The sequence below is a fragment of the Entelurus aequoreus genome, linkage group LG10 (assembly GCF_033978785.1).
Source record: "Entelurus aequoreus isolate RoL-2023_Sb linkage group LG10, RoL_Eaeq_v1.1, whole genome shotgun sequence".
Classification (NCBI taxonomy): Eukaryota; Metazoa; Chordata; class Actinopteri; order Syngnathiformes; family Syngnathidae; genus Entelurus; species Entelurus aequoreus.
In genome coordinates this window covers 54,649,560-54,666,221 of record NC_084740.1, presented here as the reverse complement: position 1 = coordinate 54,666,221, position 16,662 = coordinate 54,649,560, and the positions used below count along the sequence as shown (strand labels likewise).

At 37.3% G+C, this 16,662-nt stretch overlaps 1 protein-coding gene across 1 annotated transcript in view; it reads left to right on the top strand.

Moving 5' to 3' along the window:
- Nucleotides 1-16,662, top strand: part of slc6a13 (solute carrier family 6 member 13) — a 50,261-nt gene that overhangs the window by 9,786 nt on the left and 23,813 nt on the right. Inside the window, exon 2 of the mRNA XM_062061230.1 lies at nt 16,442-16,645. Coding sequence (XP_061917214.1) covers nt 16,442-16,645 — 204 coding nt within the window. The remainder of the gene's footprint in view (nt 1-16,441; nt 16,646-16,662) is intronic.

Sequence of the window (16,662 nt, the reverse complement as noted above, 5' to 3'; positions counted from 1 at the left end):
CAGCAGGAACCATCGAGAGTAAAACCTTAAAGTCGCATCTTAGGTGCACAGGAAGCCAGTGCAAGTGAGCCAGTATAGGCGTAATATGATCAAACTTTCTTGTTTTTGTCAAAAGTCTAGCAGCCGCATTTTGTACCATCTGTAATCTTTTAATGCTAGACATAGGGAGGCCAGAAAATAAAACGTTACAGTAATCGAGACGAGATGTAACGAACGCATGAATAATGATCTCAGCATCGCTTGTGGACAAAATGGGACGAATTTTAGCGATATTACGGAGATGAAAGAAGGCCGTTTTAGTAACACTCTTAATGTGTGACTCAAACGAGAGAGTTGGGTCGAAGATAATACCCAGATTCTTTACCGAGTCGCCTTGTTTAATTGTTTGGTTGTCAAATGTTAAGGTGGTATTATTAAATAGATGTCGGTGTTGAGCAGGACCGATAATCAGCATTTCCGTTTTCTTAGCGTTGAGTTGCAAAAAGTTAGCGGACATCCATTGTTTAATTTCATTAAGACACGCCTCCAGCTGACTACAATCCGGCGTGTTGGTCAGCTTTAGGGGCATGTAGAGTTGGGTGTCATCCGCATAACAGTGAAAGCTAACACCGTACTTGCGTATGATGTCACCTAGCGGCAGCATGTAAATACTAAAGAGTGCAGGGCCAAGAACCGAACCCTGGGGAACTCCGCACGTTACCTTGACATAGTCCGAGGTCACATTGTTATGGGAGACACACTGCATCCTGTCAGTAAGATAAGAGTTAAACCAAGACAAGGCTAAGTCTGTCATCCCAATACGCGTTTTGATACGCTCTAATAAAATATTATGATCAACAGTATCGAAAGCGGCGCTAAGATCAAGAAGCAGCAACATAGATGACGCATCAGAATCCATCGTTAGCAATAGATCATTAGTCATTTTTGCGAGGGCTGTCTCCGTAGAGTGATTTGCCCTGAAACCGGATTGAAAAGGTTCACAGAGATTGTTAGTCACTAAGTGTTCATTTAGCTGCTGTGCAACAATTTGTTCGAGGATTTTCGAGATAAACGGAAGGTGGGACACCGGCCGGTAGTTTACCAGGAGATCAGGATCGAGGTTAGGTCTTTTGAGTAGAGGATGAATAACCGCTTTTTTGAATGCTAGGGGAACAGTGCCAGAGGAAAGTGATAAGTTTATAATATTTAACACTGATGGACCTAATAATACAAACAGTTCCTTGATAAGTTTCCCAGGAATTGGGTCAAGTAAACATGTTGTTTGTTTTGTCCCATTTACACATTTTAACAATTCCTCCAATGTTATTTCATCAAAGAGAGAGAAACTATTTTGGAGTCCAGTCCATAGTGGATCTAACATAATAGTGAAAGTCCAGTCCATAGTGGATCTAACATAATAGTGAGAGTCCAGTCCATAGTTGATCTAACATAATAGTGTGAGAGTCCAGTCCATAGTGGATCTAACATAATAGTGAAAGTCCAGTCCATAGTGGATCCAACATAATAGTGTGAGAGTCCAGTCCATAGTGGATCTAACATAATAGTGTGAGAGTCCAGTCCATAGTGGATCTAACATAATAGTGAAAGTCCAGTCCATAGTGGATCTAACATAATAGTGTGAGAGTCCAGTCCATAGTGGATCTAACATAATAGTGAAAGTCCAGTCCATAGTGGATCTAACATAATAGTGTGAGAGTCCAGTCCATAGTGGATCTAACATAATAGTGTGAGAGTCCAGTCCATAGTGGATCTAACATAATAGTGAAACTCCAGTCGATAGTGGATCTAACATAATAGTGTGGGAGTCCAGTCCATAGTGGATCTAACATAATAGTGAATGTCCAGTCCATAGTGGATCCAACATAATAGTGAAAGTCCAGTCCATAGTGGATCTAACATAATAGTGTGAGAGTCCAGTCCATAGTGGATCTAACATAATAGTGAAAGTCCAGTCCATAGTGGATCTAACATAATAGTGTGAGAGTCCAGTCCATAGTGGATCTAACATAATAGTGAAAGTCCAGTCCATAGTGGATCCAACATAATAGTGAAAGTCCAGTCCATAGTGGATCTAACATAATAGTGTGAGAGTCCAGTCCATAGTGGATCTAACATAATAGTGTGAGAGTCCAGTCCATAGTGGATCTAACATAATAGTGAAAGTCCAGTCCATAGTGGATCTAACATAATAGTGAGAGTCCAGTCCATAGTGGATCTAACATAATAGTGTGAGAGTCCAGTCCATAGTGGATCTAACATAATAGTGAAAGTCCAGTCCATAGTGGATCCAACATAATAGTGAAAGTCCAGTCCATAGTGGATCTAACATAATAGTGAAAGTCCAGTCCATAGTGGATCTAACATAATAGTGTGAGAGTCCAGTCCATAGTGGATCTAACATAATAGTGAAAGTCCAGTCCATAGTGGATCCAACATAATAGTGAAAGTCCAGTCCATAGTGGATCTAACATAATAGTGTGAGAGTCCAGTCCATAGTGGATCTAACATAATAGTGAAAGTCCAGTCCATAGTGGATCTAACATAATAGTGAAAGTCCAGTCCATAGTGGATCCAACATAATGGTGAAAGTCCAGTCCATAGTGGATCTAACATAATAGTGTGAGAGTCCAGTCCATAGTGGATCTAACATAATAGTGAGAGTCCAGTCCATAGTGGATCTAACATAATAGTGTGAGAGTCCAGTCCATAGTGGATCTAACATAATAGTGAGAGTCCAGTCCATAGTGGATCTAACATAATAGTGAAAGTCCAGTCCATAGTGGATCTAACATAATAGTGAGAGTCCAGTCCATAGTGGATCTAACATAATAGTGAGAGTCCAGTCCATAGTGGATCTAACATAATAGTGTGAGAGTCCAGTCCATAGTGGATCTAACATAATAGTGAAAGTCCAGTCCATAGTGGATCCAACATAATAGTGAAAGTCCAGTCCATAGTGGATCTAACATAATAGTGAAAGTCCAGTCCATAGTGGATCTAACATAATAGTGTGAGAGTCCAGTCCATAGTGGATCTAACATAATAGTGAAAGTCCAGTCCATAGTGGATCTAACATAATAGTGTGAGAGTCCAGTCCATAGTGGATCTAACATAATAGTGAAAGTCCAGTCCATAGTGGATCCAACATAATAGTGAAAGTCCAGTCCATAGTGGATCTAACATAATAGTGTGAGAGTCCTGTCCATAGTGGATCTAACATAATAGTGAAAGTCCAGTCCATAGTGGATCTAACATAATAGTGTGAGAGTCCAGTCCATAGTGGATCTAACATAATAGTGTGAGAGTCCAGTCCATAGTGGATCTAACATAATAGTGAATGTCCAGTCCATAGTGGATCTAACATAATAGTGAAAGTCCAGTCCATAGTGGATCTAACATAATAGTGTGAGAGTCCAGTCCATAGTGTATCTAACATAATAGTGAAACTCCAGTCCATAGTGGATCCAACATAATAGTGAAAGTCCAGTCCATAGTGGATCTAACATAATAGTGTGAGAGTCCAGTCCATAGTGGATCTAACATAATAGTGTGAGAGTCCAGTCCATAGTGGATCTAACATAATAGTGAAAGTCCAGTCCATAGTGGATCTAACATAATAGTGAGAGTCCAGTCCATAGTGGATCTAACATAATAGTGTGAGAGTCCAGTCCATAGTGGATCTAACATAATAGTGAAAGTCCAGTCCATAGTGGATCTAACATAATAGTGTGAGAGTCCAGTCCATAGTGGATCTAACATAATAGTGAAAGTCCAGTCCATAGTGGATCCAACATAATAGTGAAAGTCCAGTCCATAGTGGATCTAACATAATAGTGTGAGAGTCCAGTCCATAGTGGATCTAACATAATAGTGAAAGTCCAGTCCATAGTGGATCTAACATAATAGTGTGAGAGTCCAGTCCATAGTGGATCTAACATAATAGTGTGAAAGTCCAGTCCATCGTGGATCCAACATAATGGTGAAAGTCCAGTCCATAGTGGATCTAACATAATAGTGTGAGAGTCCAGTCCATAGTGGATCTAACATAATAGTGAAAGTCCAGTCCATAGTGGATCTAACATAATAGTGTGAGAGTCCAGTCCATAGTGGATCTAACATAATAGTGAAAGTCCAGTCCATAGTGGGGCCAGCAGGAGATCATCCCGAGCGGAGACAGGTCAGCAGCACAGAGATGTCCCCAACTGATGCACAGACAAGCGGTCCACCCCGGGTCCCGACTCTGGACAGCCAGCACTTCATCTGTGGTCACCGGACCTGGATGAAGGTCCTGGTGCACTTGTCTGCACTGGAGTTAAAAACCTTCCAAGAAAGTCGGCCAATCATTCATGAAGTTCATCGTTCAGTCGATCTGCCACAGCCAAGTAGTCCTGGGACACAAACTCCACTCAGAATAATAATCTGATACGTAAAGATGTCCGATAATGGCTTTTTTGCCGATATCCGATATTCCGATATTGTCCAACTCTTAATTACTGATACCGATATCAACCTATACCAATATATAAAGTCGTGGAATGAACACATTATTATGCCTAATTTTGTTGTGATGCCCCGCTGGATGCATTAAACAATGTAACAAGGTTTTCCAAAATAAATCAACTCAAGTTATGGAAAAAAATGCCAACATGGCACTGCCATATTTATTATTGAAGCCACAAAGTGCATTATTTTTTTAACATGCCTCAAAACAGCAGCTTGGAATTTGGGACATGCTCTCCCTGAGATAATCCTGATACCCACTACAACTATGGGAAATACTATACTTTGACTTTCACAAAGGGGGGGTTTGGTGGTAGCGGGGGGTGTATATTGTAGCGTCCCGGAAGAGTTAGTGCTGCAAGGGGTTCTGGGTATTTGTTCTGTTGTGTTTATGTTGTGTTACGGTGCGGATGTTCTCCCGAAATGTGTTTGTCATTCTTGTTTGGTGTGGGTTCACAGTGTGGCGCATATTTGTAACAGAGTTAAAGTTGTTTATACGGCAACCCTCAGTGTGACCTGTATGGCTGTTGACCAAGTATGCCTTGCATTCACGTGTGTGTGTGAAAAGCCGTAGATATTATGTGATTGGGCTGGCACGCAAAGGCAGTGCCTTTAAGGTTTATTGGCGCTCTGTACTTCTCCCTACGTCCGTGTACACAGCGGCCTTTTAAAAAGTCATACAGTTTACTTTTAGAAACCAATACCGATAATTTTGAAACCGATACCGATAATTTCCGATATTACATTTTTAAAGCATTTATCGGCCGATTATCAGACATCCCTACTGATAATGTCATATAATGTACCTCAATCGTGTTGCTTCATGAGAGGGGAAAAAAATCATCTTTCCCCCCTTGAAAAGAAGGCTTCGCTACACATCTTAAAACAAAAGCCACAGTAAGTTAAAGTTAAAGTACCAATGACTGTCACACACACACACTAGGTGTTGCGAAATGTGTCCTCTGCATTTGACCCATCCCCTTGATCACCCCCTGGGAGGTGAGGGGAGCAGTGAGCATCAGCGGTGGCCGCGCCCGGGAATAATTTTTGGTGATTTAACCCCCAAATTCCAACCAGTTAAGCCAACATCTGTTGCCCACATGTCAGTGGGCAACAGACACCAAAACTGTAAAATTTGATTATTTTGTGTTTCTTCAGCAAATATGCAAATTTAGCATGATGTTAGCACGTAGCTAGCTTAAGCTATGCTAGCTTAAGCTATGCTAGTGTTGCTAACGTTTATATCCTCTCCTTAATGTTATGTTGTTGAATGTGAAATATGACGTCCATTACATTGGACAAGTGCAGAGTTACAGTGTATGTGTAAAAAAAGCGAATAAAGTCAACTTAGGCATGTACTTTGTCGTAAACAAACATAGCTCGTTAGCATTAAGACTACAGGCGTACAAAACGTTGTGTTCCCTTTCGTTTTAAATTCCATCATCAAGACTCACTCTGAGACTTATTTAAAATTGCTGAAAAATACTCTAAAATGGGACTCTAAAAGAGGAACTGCACTTTTTTGGGGAAATTTGTCTATTATTACAAGCACACGTACGTTATTGAATGTATTCTTACTCGCAACTAAACACTAGCAAGAGTCAGCTAATAAAATTTGATGTATTCCGCCTATAAAGCGCACTAAAAAACATCCAAAAACCTCCGTCAACCATTTTAATGAAGCGTACGGCAGAGCATTAATGTCCCAGACGCATCACAACGTTCGGTATTGCCTTTGAACAATACCAACAACACCCGAATGCAGCTGAGTTAGGCTCCAGCAGCCCCCGCGACCCCGAAAGGGACAAGCGGTAGAAAATGGATGGACGGACTACTACTCATGAGAGACAACGAAGACTACTTTGGAACAAGTGATGATCCAGAACCTTATATTTTTGAGCCTGAATATAATGAGGATGAGCTACACATTTTAGAAGCTAAGTGGTAAGCAGATCTAGCAAGTAGCAGTGTTGCTAAGTGCTGCACATGAAACACAAACTACAAACATAATAAAACAATCACTTACTGTATAGTGTCTGCTCTCACTGGAATGCCGACTGATGGGATGAAAAAGGGAATAAAGTCAACTTAGGCATGTACTTTGTCGTAAACAAAAATAGCTCGTTAGCATTAAGACTACAGACGCACAAAATGTCGTGTTTTTTTTGTTCTAAATTCCATCATCAAGACTCACTCTGAGACTTATTTAAAATTGCTGAAAAATACTCTAAAATGGGACTCTAAAAGAGGAACTGCACTTTTTTGGGGAATTTTGTCTATCATTCACAAGCACACGTATGTTTTTTTTATGTATTCTTACTCGCAACTAAACACTAGTATGAGTCAGCTAATAAAATGTGATGTATTCCGCCTATAAAGCGCACTAAAAAACATCCAAAAACCTCCGTCAACAATTTTAATGAAGCGTACGGCAGAGCATTAATGTCACAAACGCATCACAACGTTCGGTATTGCCTTTGAACAATACCAACAACACCCGCATGCAGCTGAGTTAGGCTCCAGCAGCCCCCGCGACCCCGAAAGGGACAAGCGGTAGAAAATGGATGGACGGACTACTACTCATGAGAGACAACAAAGACTACTTTGGAACAAATGATGATCCAGAACCTTATATTTTTGAGCCTGAATATAATGAGGATGAGCTACACATTTTAGAAGCTAAGTGGTAAGCAGATCTAGCAAGTAGCAGTGTTGCTAAGTGCTGCACATGAAACACAAACTACAAACATAATAAAACAATCACTTACTGTATAGTGTCTGCTCTCGCTGGAATGCCGACTGATGGGATGAAAAAGGGAATAAAGTCAACTTAGGCATGTACTTTGTCGTAAACAAACATAGCTCGTTAGCATTAAGACTACAGACGCACAAAATGTCGTGTTTCTTTTTGTTCTAAATTCCATCATCAAGACTCACTCTGAGACTTATTTAAATTTGCTGAAAAATACTCTAAAATGAGACTCTAAAAGAGGAACTGCACTTTTTTGGGGAATTTGTCCATCATTCACAAGCACACATATGTTTTTTTATGTATTCTTACTCGCAACTAAACACTAGCAAGAGTCAGCTAATAAAATGTGATGTATTCCGCCTATAAAGCGCACTAAAAAACATCCAAAAACCTCCGTCAACAATTTTAATGAAGCGTACGGCAGAGCATTAATGTCACAGACGCATCACAACGTTCGGTATTGCCTTTGAACAATACCAACAACACCCGAATGCAGCTGAGTTAGGCTCCAGCAGCCCCCGCGACCCCGAAAGGGACAAGCGGTAGAAAATGGATGGACGGACTACTACTCATGAGAGACAACAAAGACTACTTTGGAGCAAATGATTATCCAGAACCTTATATTTTTGAGCCTGAACATAATGAGGATGAGCTACACATTTTAGAAGCTAAGTGGTAAGCAGATCTAGCAAGTAGCAGTGTTGCTAAGTGCTGCACATGAAACACAAACTACAAACATAATAAAACAATCACTTACTGTATAGTGTCTGCTCTCGCTGGAATGCCGACTGATGGGATGAAAAAGGGAATAAAGTCAACTTAGGCATGTACTTTGTCGTAAACAAACATAGCTCGTTAGCATTAAGACTACAGACGCACAAAATGTCGTGTTTCTTTTTGTTCTAAATTCCATCATCAAGACTCACTCTGAGACTTATTTAAATTTGCTGAAAAATACTCTAAAATGAGACTCTAAAAGAGGAACTGCACTTTTTTGGGGAATTTGTCCATCATTCACAAGCACACATATGTTTTTTTATGTATTCTTACTCGCAACTAAACACTAGCAAGAGTCAGCTAATAAAATGTGATGTATTCCGCCTATAAAGCGCACTAAAAAACATCCAAAAACCTCCGTCAACAATTTTAATGAAGCGTACGGCAGAGCATTAATGTCACAGACGCATCACAACGTTCGGTATTGCCTTTGAACAATACCAACAACACCCGAATGCAGCTGAGTTAGGCTCCAGCAGCCCCCGCGACCCCGAAAGGGACAAGCGGTAGAAAATGGATGGACGGACTACTACTCATGAGAGACAACAAAGACTACTTTGGAGCAAATGATGATCCAGAACCTTATATTTTTGAGCCTGAACATAATGAGGATGAGCTACACATTTTAGAAGCTAAGTGGTAAGCAGATCTAGCAAGTAGCAGTGTTGCTAAGTGCTGCACATGAAACACAAACTACAAACATAATAAAACAATCACTTACTGTATAGTGTCTGCTCTCGCTGGAATGCCGACTGATGGGATGAAAAAGGGAATAAAGTCAACTTAGGCATGTACTTTGTCGTAAACAAACATAGCTCGTTAGCATTAAGACTACAGACGCACAAAATGTCGTGTTTCTTTTTGTTCTAAATTCCATCATCAAGACTCACTCTGAGACTTATTTAAAATTGCTGAAAAATACTCTAAAATGGGACTCTAAAAGAGGAACTGCACTTTTTTGGGGAATTTTGTCCATCATTCACAAGCACACATATGTTTTTTTATGTATTCTTACTCGCAACTAAACACTAGCAAGAGTCAGCTAATAAAATGTGATGTATTCCGCCTATAAAGCGCACTAAAAAACATCCAAAAACCTCCGTCAACAATTTTAATGAAGCGTACGGCAGAGCATTAATGTCACAGACGCATCACAACGTTCGGTATTGCCTTTGAACAATACCAACAACACCCGAATGCAGCTGAGTTAGGCTCCAGCAGCCCCCGCGACCCCGAAAGGGACAAGCGGTAGAAAATGGATGGACGGACTACTACTCATGAGAGACAACAAAGACTACTTTGAAACAAATGATGATCTAGAACCTTATATTTTTTAGCCTGAACATAATGAGGATGAGCTACACATTTTAGAAGCTAAGTGGTAAGCAGATCTAGCAGGTAGCAGTGTTGCTAAGTGCTGCACAAGAAACCCAAACTACAAACATAATAAAACAATCACTTACTGTATAGTGTCTGCTCTCACTGGAATGCCGACTGATGGGATGAAAAAGGGAATAAAGTCAACTTAGGCATGTACTTTGTCGGAAACAAACATAGCTCGTTAGCATTAAGACTACAGACGCACAAAACGTCGTGTTCCCTTTCGTTGTGAATTCCATCATCAAGACTCACTCTAAGAAATGTATTGATAATGTAACTCATCATCTCTCTGTATGAACTACGAATGACTTCACTAACATTTATTTTTAGAATGTTATTATTTACACATTAAGGACAGGAAGTGAACAAAAGTGTTAGTAAATTGCCAAGAAAGAAGGGGTAGGAGTAAATAAGCTCCGCTTCCTCCGACTCCTTTTCCAATGTGTTGAAAAGAGAAACTGAAAGTGTGATGTGTCATGTAGTAATTGTACGCCGGAATATTCTTCATTCCCACCTCCCTGAAAACAAGGGCCGCTATTTTTACCTCAATTTAGCTGCAGCTCCGCTTGCCCTCTCCAATTCTTTTCACAAAGTCACACTCGGGGCCCCCTCCTCCGGCCAACAGGGCCGCGCTCCTTAAACGTGAACGAAAAAGACCAAAATTGAAATTGTCATCAGTTCTCTCCCCCCCCCGAGAGCGTTTAAGGGCATCCCGGAACATCTGTCTCCATGCATTCCTGGAGCCAAAAAGGGTTCAAACTCCTGCTGGCTGCAGACCAGACCTTTTGAGTTGGGACTCACACAAGGGCCAGGGGGGTGGTCCTCAAGGGGCCCCCCACTAATGCGAGCTGACAGGAGTGAGCACGGTCAGGGAGCCCCTCACAGAGGGACATTCTAACAACTTCCTGGACGGTGCGTGGGTCACATGACAAAGCCCCCCTACAAACCTGGCCATGCGGGGGTTACACAGTGATGTAATGCGCCACAACACTTCAAAGAGATTTATTCAAATTAAGCCGTTTTTTTTCCTACTTTCACTTACGATCTCTGTCGGAATCTGTCATTTTTGGAGATTTAAAAAAAAACATTTAGTTATCTCAAATGTATAATAACAATAACAACAACACTACTACTCATGAGAGACAACAAAGACTATTTGGGAACAAATGGTGATCCAGAACTTTGTATTTTTGAGCCTGAATATAATGAGGATGAAGTTTTAGAAGCTGCGTGGTAAGCAGATCCAGTAAGTAGTGCTGAACAAGAAATACAAACATAATAAAACAATCACTTACTGTCCAATGTCTGCTCTCACTGGAATACCGACGGATGGGATGTTTTTATCTTCCTCTATTTTTGAGCCTGAATATAATGAGGATGAGCTACAAGTTTTAGAAGCTGCGTGGTAAGCAGATCCAGTAAGCAGTGCTGAACAAGAAATACAAACATAATAAAACAATCACTTACTGTCAAATGTCTGCTCTCACTGGAATACCGACGGATGGGATGTTTTTATCTTCCTCTATTTTTGAGCCTGAATATAATGAAGATGAAGTTTTAGAAGCTGCGTGGTAAGCAGATCCAGTAAGTATTGCTGAACAAGAAATAGAAACATAGTAAAACAATCACTTACTGTCCAATGTCTGCTCTCACTGGAATACCGACAGATGGGATGTTTTTATCTACCTCTTTTTTTGAGCCTGAATATAATGAGGATGAAGTTTTAGAAGCTGCATGGTAAGCAGATCCAGTAAGTAGTGCTGAACAAGAAATATAAACATAATAAAACAATCACTTACTGTCCAATGTCTGCTCTCACTGGAATACCGACGGATGGGATGTTTTTATCTTCCTCTATTTTTGAGCCTGAATATAATGAGGATGAGCTACAAGTTTTAGAAGCTGCGTGGTAAGCAGATCCAGTAAGCAGTGCTGAACAAGAAATACAAACATAATAAAACAATCACTTACTGTCAAATGTCTGCTCTCACTGGAATACCGACGGATGGGATGTTTTTATCTTCCTCTATTTTTGAGCCTGAATATAATGAAGATGAAGTTTTAGAAGCTGCGTGGTAAGCAGATCCAGTAAGTAGTGCTGAACAAGAAATACAAACATAATAAAACAATCACTTACTGTCAAATGTCTGCTCTCACTGGAATACCGACGGATGGGATGTTTTTATCTTCCTCTATTTTTTAGCCTGAATATAATGAGGATGAGGTTTTAGAAGCTGCGTGGTAAGCAGATCCAATAAGTAGTGCTGAACAAGAAATACAAACATAGTAAAACAATCACTTACTGTCCAATGTCTACTCTCACTGGAATACCAACGGATGGGATATTTTTATCTACCTCTTTTTTTGAGCCTGAATATAATGAGGATGAAGTTTTAGAAGCTGCGTGGTAAGCAGATCCAGTAAGTAGTGCTGAACAAGAAATATAAACATAATAAAACAATCACTTACTGTCCAATGTCTGCTCTCACTGGAATACCGACGGATGGGATATTTTTATCTACCTCTTTTTTTGAGCCTGAATATAATGAGGATGAAGTTTTAGAAGCTGCGTGGTAAGCAGATCCAGTAAGTAGTGCTGAACAAGAAATAGAAACATAATAAAACAATCACTTACTGTCCAATGTCTGCTCTCACTGGAATACCGACGAATGGGATGTTTTTTTTATCTTACTCTATTTTTGAGCCTGAATATAATGAGGATGAGCTACAAGTTTTAGAAGTTGCGTGGTAAGCAGATCCAGTAAGTCGTGTTGCTAAGTGCTGAACAAGAAGTACAAACATAGTAAAACAATCACTTACTGTCCAATGTCTGCTCTCACTGGAATACCGACGGATGGGATGTTTTTATCTTCCTCTATTTTTGAGCCTGAATATAATGAGGATGAGCTACAAGTTTTAGAAGCTGCGTGGTTAGCAGATCCAGTAAGTACTGCTGAACAAGAAATACAAACATAATAAAACAATCACTTACTGTCCAATGTCTGCTCTCACTGGAATACCGACGGATGGGATGTTTTTATCTTCCTCTATTTTTGAGCCTGAATATAATGAGGATGAGCTACAAGTTTTAGAAGCTGCGTGGTTAGCAGATCCAGTAAGTACTGCTGAACAAGAAATACAAACATAATAAAACAATCACTTACTGTCCAATTTCTGCTCTCACTGGAATACCGACGGATGGGATATTTTTATCTACCTCTATTTTTGAGCCTGAATATAATGAGGATGAAGTTTTAGAAGATGCGTGGTAAGCAGATCCAGTAAGTAGTGCTGAACAAGAAATATAAACATAATAAAACAATCACTTACTGTCCAATGTCTGCTCTCACTGGAATACCGACGGATGGGATATTTTTATCTACCTCTTTTTTTTAGCCTGAATATAATGAGGATGAAGTTTTAGAAGCTGCGTGGTAAGCAGATCCAGTAAGTAGTGCTGAACAAGAAATATAAACATAATAAAACAATCACTTACTGTCCAATGTCTGCTCTCACTGGAATACCGACGGATGGGATATTTTTATCTACCTCTTTTTTTGAGCCTGAATATAATGAGGATGAAGTTTTAGAAGCTGCGTGGTAAGCAGATCCAGTAAGTAGTGCTGAACAAGAAATAGAAACATAATAAAACAATCACTTACTGTCCAATGTCTGCTCTCACTGGAATACCGACGAATGGGATGTTTTTTTTATCTTACTCTATTTTTGAGCCTGAATATAATGAGGATGAGCTACAAGTTTTAGAAGTTGCGTGGTAAGCAGATCCAGTAAGTCGTGTTGCTAAGTGCTGAACAAGAAGTACAAACATAGTAAAACAATCACTTACTGTCCAATGTCTGCTCTCACTGGAATACAGACGGATGGGATGTTTTTTTTATCTTCCTCTATTTTTGAGCCTGAATATAATGAGGATGAGCTACACGTTTTAGAAGCTGCGTGGTTAGCAGATCTAGTAAGTAGTGCTGAACAAGAAATGGAAACATAATAAAACAATCACTTACTGTCCAATGTCTGCTCTCACTGGAATACCGACGGATGGGATGTTTTTATCTTCCTCTATTTTTGAGCCTGAATATAATGAGGATGAAGTTTTAGAAGCTGCGTGGTATGCAAATAGTAAGTAGTGCTGAACAAGAAATACAAACATAGTAAAACAATCACTTACTGTCCAATGTCTGCTCTCACTGGAATACCAACGGATGGGATTTTTTTTATCTTCCTCTATTTTTGAGCTTGAATATAATGAGGATGAGTTACAAGTTTTAGAAGCTGAGGGGTAAGCAGATCCAGTAAGTCGTGTTGCTAAGTGAAGAAGTACAAACATAGTAAAACAATCACTTACAGTCCAATGTCTGCTCTCACTGGAATACCGACGGATGGGATGTTTTTATCTTCCTCTATTTTTGAGCCTGAATATAATGAGGATGAGCTACAAGTTTTCAAAGCTGTGTGGTAAGCAGATCCAGTAAGTTGTGTTGCTAAGTGCTGAACAAGAAGTACAAACATAGTAAAACAATCACTTACTGTCCAATGTCTGCTCTCACTGGAATACCGACGGATGGTATGTTTTTTTTATCTTCCTCTATTTTTGAGCCTGAATATAATGAGGATGAGCTACAAGTTTTCGAAGCTGCGTGGCAAGCAGATCCAGTAAGTAGTGCTGAACAAGAAATACAAACATAATAAAACAATCACTTACTGTCCAATGTCTGCTCTCACTGGAATACCGACGGATGGGATGTTTTTATCTTCCTCTTTAGATAAATAAATAATTAATCTTAATCCTCATGCAGGTTGAAAAAAAAAAAAAAGATGGGCGCAAACCAGCGTCTTGTCGCGTCTTTCTCCCTATCTTCGGGTGTAAGTTAAATGTCAAAGTTGACAAACTTCTCGGTTTAGGGCCACAATCTTCCACTGCACAAGTGAGAGGCAGGATTTATAATCTAGAATTATCTTTTACCAACTCCTTTTAAGTCTAAGTTGTTGGACTTAAAAATGTATAGTTATCTCAAACATACTATTGCTATGTGTATGTCTGTTTGTATATATATATATATATATATATATATATATATATATATATATATATATATATATATATATATATATATATATATATATATATATATATATATATATATATAAATATATATATATATATATATATTCAGTATACAGGCCAAAAGTTTGCACACACCTTCTCATTCAATGTGTTTTCTTTATTTTCATGACTATTTACATTGTAGATTGTCACATCAACCCTATGAATGAACACATGTGGAGTTATGTACTTATCAAAAAAAGGTGAAATAACTAAAAACAGGTTTTATATTCCAGTTTCTTCAAAATAGCCGCCCTTTGCTCCGATTACTTTTTCCCACACTCTCGGCATTCTCTCCATGAGCTTCAAGAGGTAGTCACCTGAAAGGGTTTTCACTTTACAGGTGTCATAGTTTTGATGCCTTCAGTGACAATCTACAATGTAAATAGTCATGAAAATGAAGAAAATGCATTGAAATGAGGAGGTGTGTCCAAACTTTTTGGCCTGTACTGTATGTATACATGTATGTATACATGTATGTATGTATGTACGTATGTGTGTGTATATATATAAATATGTACATTATTGTTTTTTAGTGTGTGTGTATATATATATATATATATATATATATATATATATATATATATATATATATATATATATATATATATATATATACCGGTGTGTATATATATATATACCGGTGTGTATATATATATATACCGGTGTGTATATATATATATACCGGTGTGTATATATATATATATATATATATATATATATATATATATATATATATATATATATATATATATATATATATATATATATATATATATATATATATATATATATATATATATATATATATATATATATATATACCGGTATATATGTATATATATATATATGTATATATATTTATATATATATATATGTATATATATATATATATATATATATATATATATATATATATATATATATATATATATATATATATATATATATATATATATATATATATATATAAATATATATATATATATATATATATATATATATATATATATATATACCGATATATATATATATATATATATATATATATATATATATATATATATATATATATATATATATATATATATATATATATATATATATATATATATATATATATATATATATATACACCGGTATATATATACATATATACCGGTATATATATATATATACACACCGGTGTGTATATATATATATATATATATATATATATATATATATATATATATATATATATATATACCGGTGTGTATATATATATATATATATATATATATATATATATATATATATATATATATACCGGTGTGTGTGTATATATATATATATATATATATATATATATATATATATATATACATATATATATATATATATATACACACCGGTATATAGAGATATATATATATATATATATATATATATATATATATATATATATATATATATATATATATATACACACACCGGTATATATATATATATATATATATATATATATATATATATATATATATATATATATATATATATATATATATATATATATATATATATATATATATATATATATATATATATATATACACATACACACACCGGTATATATATATATATATATATATATATATATATATATATATATATATATATATATATATATATATATATATATATATATATATATATATATATATATACACACACCGGTATATATATATATATATATATATATATATATATATATATATATATATTGTAATTTCTGCAATGGAGTAGCACCACGAAAGGAGGCCATGTTGTGTTTGTACCACAGTTTGTAGGCTTGGGTGTGGCGTCTATTCTAACGATTATTTAGTTCCTGTACTTTCTGAGCATTTTGTCCCTCCTTTGTGTCCTCAAAGGTGACACGGAGGACCAGATGAAGGTGGAGGCCTCCAATGGACACAGCAGACCGCTGGACCTGGTGGTCAAGGCCAAGGAGGAGGAAATGACTGACAGGGGTCAGTGGGGCAGCAAGGTGGAGTTCATCTTGTCCGTGGCCGGAGAAATTATCGGCTTAGGGAACGTGTGGCGTTTTCCTTACCTTTGTTACAAGAACGGAGGAGGTGAGCGAGCCCCGCCG